General features: G+C 34.0%; 1 protein-coding gene across 2 annotated transcripts in view; it reads right to left on the reverse strand.

Moving 5' to 3' along the window:
* Positions 1–1,213: 1,213 nt before the first annotated feature.
* The window catches only part of IPO11 (importin 11), a 79,191-nt gene continuing 71,328 nt past the window's right edge, over positions 1,214–9,076 (reverse strand). For both annotated transcript variants that reach the window (XM_071425348.1, XM_071425349.1), the window contains exons 30-32: positions 8,981–9,076; positions 5,515–5,599; positions 1,214–1,526 (exon numbers count right to left, since the gene is read on the reverse strand). In XM_071425348.1, the coding sequence (XP_071281449.1) occupies positions 1,362–1,526; positions 5,515–5,599; positions 8,981–9,076 (346 nt within the window). In that variant the 3' untranslated portion in view covers positions 1,214–1,361. The remainder of the gene's footprint in view (positions 1,527–5,514; positions 5,600–8,980) is intronic.

Here is a 9,076-nt window from a genome sequence, read left to right on the forward strand (position 1 = left end):
AGGTTTTGCATTTAGAACTGTAAGAGCCCAAACAGTCTCTGACACCAATGCCAAAGGAGGAGAGAAAGATGAGCCTTCCTCTACAAACAGAGAGAAGGTTTCAAGAGAGATCACTCCAAGAAGATCAGTAAAAAAGGCTCATATTTTTAAAAGCATCTGGTAATCTAGTAAGGTTGTCAAAAGCTTGTAGGTGTCTTTAAACAGCTAATCCCCTCTGAAAAAAAAATCTGATTTAATAGCTGAATCATCCCTTAGGGAGGCAAAGTTAACTTCAACTTTAAAAGTGGAAGATCAGTACTTTAAAGGAAAAATCTGAAAATGGAAATCAGAATTTCCCTCCCACTTCCACCTACAAGGTACAAAAGACAAAGGGACATAGAAAGGAGGAGCTTTACCCTGCAGGTAACTAATAAATAATTGAAAGTGAGCCCCTTGTTTGTAAATAGTTGTTATAACTGTGACCATTTTGGCTTAAACATTTTAGCAACAATTCTGAAGTATCCTCATGACATGTCTGATGAAAAAACAGAAAGAATTGAGATACTGTACATGGTAATCTTAAGTAGTCCAGGTATGGCCACAACTTAACTAGAATTAATTGCTCATCTACCTCTGGTGAGTTTCTTTGTGTTATGACAGCTAAAACTGAAATAGAAGGAACTCAAGAAATCAATTTCTTGGTAACAGAAAAACAGAAAACTTGGTGATAAAAATGAAAACTCATATCTTCAGACAGAAATATATACTGATTTCTCTAACAATTCAAATACAATTAAAGTGTTACAATCAAAGTGTTTTTTTTCTCTGAGACAATCAATTCAAATGGGAATTATTTTTCTCTCATGATGGAATATTTCTGTTTATAGTCTTACAGCTTTCTAAATCCTTCTGTTTGTAAGGTTGAACATAGAGTCTAAAAAGAGCAATAGAAAGGGATAAAGTTACAGATCTACAGTGTTAAAGGAAGCAGCTCCTGATACTGAATTATAGCGCTGAATTAACAGATGCTTCCCTTTAATATACATTAGTAAGTTCCTTCAGACTGCTGACTTTATGACTTACCTTTGTGAACCAATAGCATGGTAAAGGGTACCAAAAAATGGTACTACCTAGGGCAGCATATACCATGTTAGGAATCATAGAAATCTTAGCTTAATGATAGAAGCCTTAATTAACCTTTAGTCATTAAAAAAAATAAATCAAAAGAGCATAGTTTAGGAGCAACAGCAGAAACTTTTTTTATTATTTTGTCTCAAGTTATTTTCACCTTTCATTAGACTTATCCATACAAGACCAAAGGCTAGAGTTCTTTCATATTTTTGAAATATAAATTTTACATAGAAAATCTTTTTTCTGCTTATTTAGAAGCCCTGTAAAAATTCTTGTAGCTGGGCAACTATTTCTGTATCCACAGTTTCCATAAGGGCGTGAAAACCTTGTTCTCCCAGTAATTCCTGCTGTGCCTTTAACTTCTCATAGATGAACTGCTGCAGTGACACAGTGTGTACTGGGTCCTTCAGTGCAAGCTGTGGAAAACATGTAAAATAAAAATATATAACAATGCAAAAAAAAACCCCTATATGACTTACACATTTTGATTATAACCTCAGCTCAAGAAAGAAATCTACTTTTTTTCCCTTCATACTTACTTGAGAAACAAGAGGAAACACTAGTGCAAAACAAAGATCAAATTAGTTATTATCAAGGCAGATATCAGTTTTAAACTATTTGGAACAGTGTGAAATCATGAGTCTTACACTTTGCTCTAAGGTTTGATGCTTTTACACAATAAAGTAATTTCAAAGCTACTTTATTAGTTACTGCTGAACGGGGTTCCTGTAACTCCTAAAAATCAGATCAGATCTTACCAAGGACTTTATAGTGATGGCATGCAATATGGTCAGTTTTATTTTATTAGTAAGAAAACAAAACACCAAAAAAGTCAAACTTGTTTAGATAATATAACAAACAAAATAACCTGTCCATATGTATAAAGAATAGCCACACTTCAGTACTGATACCCGTAGACCTCAAAAATCTAGCTGGATTATACAATTTTCTTTTGGGCAGGGAAAGACAGGATATTTGTTACTATTTTCCCATATTAGCTGCCTTTTAATAGCAAAAATAGGTAAAAGAAGAAGCTACATTGACAGAGGATGTATTGCTAATTTTAGTGTCAGCAGACACATGGGCAGGCTCAGGGTGTTGACAGTTACGCCACATTTGTCCCTCAGTCCACCAGGCTGGGAAGAAGGGGATGGGAGATGGGGACACCTGGTGCTTGCTGTATCATAAAGTAGGATGTTGAAATCAGTGGCAATTAATGCAGACCTGTGATCTGTTCATCTTAGTGTCAAACCCAAACAACACTACTGTTTATGCTGGAAAGTAAACTATATAAACTATTTTGCTGTTTCAAGGTAAGACCTTTGATGTGGTGCTTTTAGTTTGGTGAAGCTCCTCCTTTATCCAAGCACATTTGTCATTATTTTTACATTAAAATTACAGGTAATTTTATTACCTGTAATTACTATAAAACTCTTTAGAAAGGGGAAGTAAGTGCAGTAACACTTTGGTACTCTGTAGGAGGATTTTTTTCAGTAAATGTAATTTGAATCTGTAGAATATAATAGACTTTTCTAACAAAATTTCTAAATTACAACTAATCTAATCAATATTTGCCAAAGTTAGCAGCATTTTTTTCCTGCCTTGCCAGGCAAAGAATCTACCAGTTTCTGAATGATTTGTATTTGTTCACCTAAAACTGTAGCTTGCTGCTACCATCTGTAAGTCAAATGCGACTTAAGCGTCTTCAGACTTAATTAAGGAGTTGATACACTAACTTGTTTTCATTCAGATAGTCACATCAAAAGTATTTCAAGTAAATAAAAGAATTTCCTGCAACAAGAAGTTGATTTTCTTTTGCTCTACTTTTTTGTAACTAGTATTCAGAACTAACAAAACAAATGAAATAGTTTGATATAATGAGTTTGTCAACAATATTAGACAGCTGCAGTCTTCACTGACTAAGAAAACAAAATCATAAGTTTGGAAGAACAGTAAACATACTTGGCGAAGGACTATATACTAAGTATGAATGCTGAGTTCCGAGGTGTGTGGCCATGTGTTTTATTGAAATGTGACTGATTCTGATAAGACAAAACAAATCTATTTTCCAGTTAAAAAAACTGCTAGTAAATTCCAACAGCTTAGTCAAAACAGCTACCGACAGGAAACAAAAATTTGGCAAGTCATTGGTTATTGTAATGTGCTTTATGATGCTAGGTGAAAACATGGATTTGACTTTTTTAATCTTGTTACTTTAAAAATTGATCTTGACACTGGCTGGACTGAAGAAACTAATCTTCCACCTCACTGGCTGTAAACATGGGCTTGAAGCAGACAAACAGTACAGAGATTTTGCTGATTCCCTTTAGGTTGTTCTTGGATTTTCTTATCACATTATATATTTATTATCTCTTTTACTTTACCAGTGGTACCAGCTACTATAATTTTCTAAGTTTCATGTGAGTGTGTGCACTGGTGCTCCTACAGAGAGGAAGAAATTTCCATCACACAGAGGTAGGAATGGGCCCAGGTAATGTTTTGTTTTTAATCCAGTTTCTAAAATCAAATGCTAGCTTAGCTTTCAAAGCCATAATTAACAATTCTGATTATTATCTGACACTTCTGCTACTAGTGACCTGCCCAAAGGACCTGTACAATTTTGAAGTAAATAGCCAAGTGTTGTGTCGCAATTTCTGCACCATCTGCAATGCTATATATCACACTACTTCAGCTGGGATTCAGAGTGAAATTTATAGCAAACATTCATAACAATTGCAGTTCACTTGCTATCACAGCTGCAAGAAATTACATTAAGAAGAGTAAGAATACTGTGTATACTAAAGTTAGCTGAAAAAATGACAGTGTAGAAGGCTTAAGTCAGAAATATATCAGGAAAAATTAACTAAATATAAGAATGAAAAGACTAAAATAGGCGGCTATTCTTACAAAGAAGGCTTGAAAGGAGAAAAACAAAGAATAATGCTTAGGAATCTAGAAAACAGCAACCATGGAAATAGTTAAATTTAGACTATGAGATTCAAAACGAAAATGAAGCTTTGACATTCATGTATGATAATTTATTCTCTGTAAACTTTATAAGAAAACAAAGGCTGAAAATGTGTTTAAGCTTAACCTTAAAGAGAAGACGAGGAACAAAGCTCAAGCAATTCCTTAGGGAAAAAAGGAAAGTGATATGCAAAGGAAGACATATGTAAGCAAAGACAGATGCAAGGGAAGTAAATCAAGACCTTTGATGTGGTGCTTTTAGTTTGGTGAAGCTCCTCCTTTATCCAAGCACATTTGTCATTATTCAAATGACCATTGATGTCATATTGCATGTCACCCCAGAACAGTTCCCTCACTGTAACTGTGTACATCGGCACCATATTGGTATGTTGTGTAATTTAATGATACAGCATAATTCAATGTGCTCTGATTTTCATTTTGCCTGACATATCACACTGAAGGTAGTCCATGACAAATCTAACAAGTCTAAATTCCTCAACACATATCCAAACTATTGAAGTTAACCTGCAACAGAAAACTTAAGATCTGACACAATGTTATTAAAACTTTAGCCAGACAGCAATGCAGTCTGAGTATACTCAAAATTAATGAAAATTAACTTTTGCTTTTTAAATCTGATTAACAAACAAAACATGTCTTTCTCCTCCCGGTTGATCTATAGATATATCAATCCCTATTCCTAACAATAATGATATACACATATATATCTATATTGAGAGGTTATACAAAACCACAAAGAATAAATATCACTGTGCAACAAACAGCTAGAATTTAAGCCCACAAGCAAGAAGGAAGTTTAACAGAGTCTAGAGATGCTTTTAAGAGTAACAATTATAGAACTGTGTAGTACATTTTTAAGGACCACTGAAAATTAGATTTCTGCATTTTGTTTAAATATGAAATTGCAAGACACTAGGAATTTCTCTTAAGGCACTTCTAATAGCAGAAGAATATGGAAAGGTTTACATTTTTTTAAAAAAAACATATATTGTATTGCTTTTATATGTAAAAGAAAAGTTACACAAGTATACACTGGCTTCTTTGTAAGAGTTCTTCACACTAGAAAAAAATTCTATGCAGGCACATTAATTCTTTTAAATATGAGAAATCTGGCCTGCCATGACATTTCAATAAAGTTTAGCTCTCTTCTTTTCTCAGTAAATTCCTGAGTTAGTATTGTAATACCCAGATTTTGTGGACAGATTATGTTTATTTTGATAACAGTTATGAAGATGCAAAAGGCAAGCAGAAGCCTAAGTGTTGTTGTTGCAAGGTTTGGCAGTAAATTTCCTTTTCTTTGATTCAAAATATGAATTTTCCAAGAACAAGAGATCAACCAAACCTAAAAAGAATTTAGTGTGACAGAAGTGAAGCACAAAATCAGGTCTATGACTGAGTAACAGATCTAAAACTTACCATTTTTTTCCTTTTGTCTTGTTCTGTGGGAGGTTCCTCATCTTCTGTAGCTTTGGGCTCTTCAAAATGAGACATTAACATGCAGCTAAAAATGGGAACAAGAACAGTTTTAACATACATTATCATTAAAAATTATTTCAAAGCACTTTTGAAAACACAGAACAGATACAGGAGTTTCCTGAAAGTCAGGCTATCTGATCACAAGTATTTTTTTCCTGAGAACAGTGAATCTCAGGAAGCCTGGAATGCATGTTGTCTGTCACCTCCACCCAGGTAACAATCTCAGTTAGCCTTCATGCTTTAGTTTAAGTTGTGGGTTTAAATGCATTTGTGCACATAGAAAACAGACTACATGGCTTTAAAAAAATACAGAAAACCTACTGATCCTTACAAAAAATTTCCACTCCTTTTCAAGAAAATGCCATACAAGCACTCTATACATAGTCAAAGTGGCTAAACATATACAAAGATGGCAAAGATGTCTCATGGCATTCATGTTTTTCTGAGATCTTTGTCATTATTCAAAAGGACCTGAAAACTAGCAAGGACAGTGCTATTCTACAATAAAATCTGCAAGACACTGAACAAAGATTTTAAACTCATTTTTTACGTGCCTCAACTGGCAGGTACCCATATGTAAAAATAACAGCCATATTTTAACTTTTATTTTTGAAGTATAAAATCAGAAAATATGAAAAAAAATCCAGTTTAAAAATCAGAGATTTTCCTGCTTGCTGAAATTATTTGAATGGACTTAATAAAGACATTGATGAAAGCTATCCTATAGAAAACATGCCTTTCATTAACTTTACATGCTCTATGCTGAAACAATAGACAAATATTCCACCATTTTATCAAATCTTTTCCTGGAATTTCTGCCTTAAAAACCAAAAAGTATTTAAAAAACACTCAGATGATGACAACTTGCCACCGTGTATCAGGTATGATTTAAGACACAAAGGACACATAATTCACATATTACAAAGCACCAAGACAGATGCAGATTATTGTTCATTTTCAGTCCTGCATTACTGTGCATTTTAAATTACTGCATTCCACTAGCATGTGAAATGCTCCATCAACTAAGATTAAGAACCCATTTTAATGTTATTAACATGAAAAAAGGTTGTGATTTTATGTGTTTTTATATGACTTTCTATGAAAATGTTCAGACTTGTTCTGTTTACATATTTATTTCTATTTACATGTATTTAGAGCTGTATGAAACACTTGCTAGACAGCATGGCAAGCAGGGTCAAATACTAACACAAAAGCCATTTTTAATAAAGGGATTAGTTATTTCAAAATAATACATCAAATTGCATATCTCCTCTGCTCACAAATGGCTGCTTGCATCTCAGTTTATTAAAGGAAAAGGAGACAATTTAGTCTTGTATGTTGACATTGGCAGTTTTAACTTTTTCAGATCTTCATAAATTTTAGGTACCCCAGAATTCCAAACACAAGGAGAGGAGAGAATAAAAGATGAGATGGTGATAAAATTAGGAAAAATCTGAGTATTGGTGAAACAAGTCTAGAGCAAGGGAATGCTCCCCATTCCAGAAAATCTGAGGTTTGTAAATTTCTCTCATAATTATCCCAACAATGTGAAATATGAACTCTAGGAAACCCAGCTAAGTGCAATCTCTTTGTATTATAAGACAGTGTAAACATTTCCATAACCTGATTAAAATCCAATATAAATCTAAAAACTCATAATGCTTTACTGCTTCCAAAATCTCTCTGCTCTAACTACAACAGTCTCTTTAAAATTCCACTTTAAATGTATTCATTTAAAGTGGTTAAGTCACTTAAGCCCTTGCCATCGTTTAACCTTTACAATCTTCCCTGTACGTGTTTACCCCATTCTTCACCCTTCAGTGGCTAAAGTTCTATAGTGTTTCAGCTTTGATCTTCCCTTGTTAAACATGCACATAATTTTACCTCCTGCAGTACAATAATTAGCTATATGATAATCAGTGGACATCACATTATCTTTTTTCTGAACCAGATTGGCCTTAAGCCATTCTTCTTTAGTCTGGAGAGCCACAACAGTGCACATGATTTCAGATGACTGTTCTCACTTTACTTCTAAATGATGTCAAAATATATTATGCAAAAGTCAAAATCTTTCAAACAGCTCTTTCAGAAACTGCCAACATAAATATGTCCTTGGTTCAGTGTGACTATATTTTATGAAGTAAAAACAATGTCAAGACTTTGGAAAAGTAGTGACAAGTTCTACAAGCCTTCAGGCTTAAAATATGAAATGAACTAGGATAAAGTTGAGAACTATTTTCAACAAGTACCAGCAAAGCAACATGTTTAGAAATAGAAGGGCTCTGAAATGTTTTCTCTAATAGTAAACAAAACACAGTGCCAGACATTGTGCATATTCCCAGACTTTCTACTTACATCTTCTTTACTAAGAGTTTGGTGGAAGTACTTTGGCAAGAAATTCCTAGGCATAGTTCAGGCTCAGTGTGAGTGTGGACTGCTCTGAACACACAGTTGTGTGCATACCATCTGTTTTAAGTGGAGAAGAACTTAATAGATTACGCTCTGGCTGTTCTGTGCCACCTAGTTTCCGTGGCAGTAAATATCCCCTTAAGTAGTAAATTAATTAGTTCAGATAGAGTCTGTTCAATCACCATGTAATGGTCTGAAAGAAAATGCTTGATTCTTTGAATCAGAGCATCATTAAACTCTGTTATTACAGAACTCTCCATTCTAAAAGTAAGTAATCATTACAGAGATAAAAATGACATTATGATATCTGCCCAAAAAATATCTTACTATTCATTAGGTTGGCTTTTTTTCCCCCCAGCTTTGATGGGCTCCAAACAGTAACCAGAGAACCATCAGAAGATGAATGAGTGTGGTGCTGGGTGGCAGAACACTCTGGACACTTTCAACATCCACATTCCTGCCACAAGCAAGCTCCAACTCCTAGCTCAGGAAACTTTTGAGATATATTCTGTAGCAGTCACATGTGTTACATGGAACAACTGAAGAACTCTTCTTGCGGGATATGCTTTTAAGTTCTCCAGACTGTGAAATATTGTGCACTAGGTAAACTCACATGAGACTCGTGTCACATTCAAATAAACTCTGAACTACCTCTAAGCAAGGGTGGTCCCTATCAATACACAAGATTGTTATATTGAAATTTTAGATCCAAAAGTCAAGTAAGCAAAAAGCAAATCTAAGCATATGAGTGTTCTAAGACATCATTTACTAGATAACTTAATGAACAATATAAAATTATACTGTCATTTTAAGACCTCTTTCCCCATTGCAAATATTTTAAGACCAAAAGCTCTGTGTCTTCCTAAACACTCACTCTTGAGAAAATTGATTTCTAACAAGCATGTCTTAACTGCCAACAGAATTTTCAAATGAAAATACTTCATATAAAACAATATTGCTACTGTTAAACCCTGTTTAAATTAGATTTTCCGCTTACTCTTTGTATGTTCCTGTTTCAGAATCTTCAGTCATAACATCATTCAGTCCTTCCACTGAAATGTTGATGATACCACAAAATTTATCTTGGATAACA

Source organism: Agelaius tricolor, unplaced genomic scaffold (genome assembly GCF_023055355.1).
Source record: "Agelaius tricolor isolate 1412-34295 unplaced genomic scaffold, bAgeTri1.0.p SCAF_4, whole genome shotgun sequence".
Lineage (NCBI taxonomy): Eukaryota > Metazoa > Chordata > Aves > Passeriformes > Icteridae > Agelaius > Agelaius tricolor.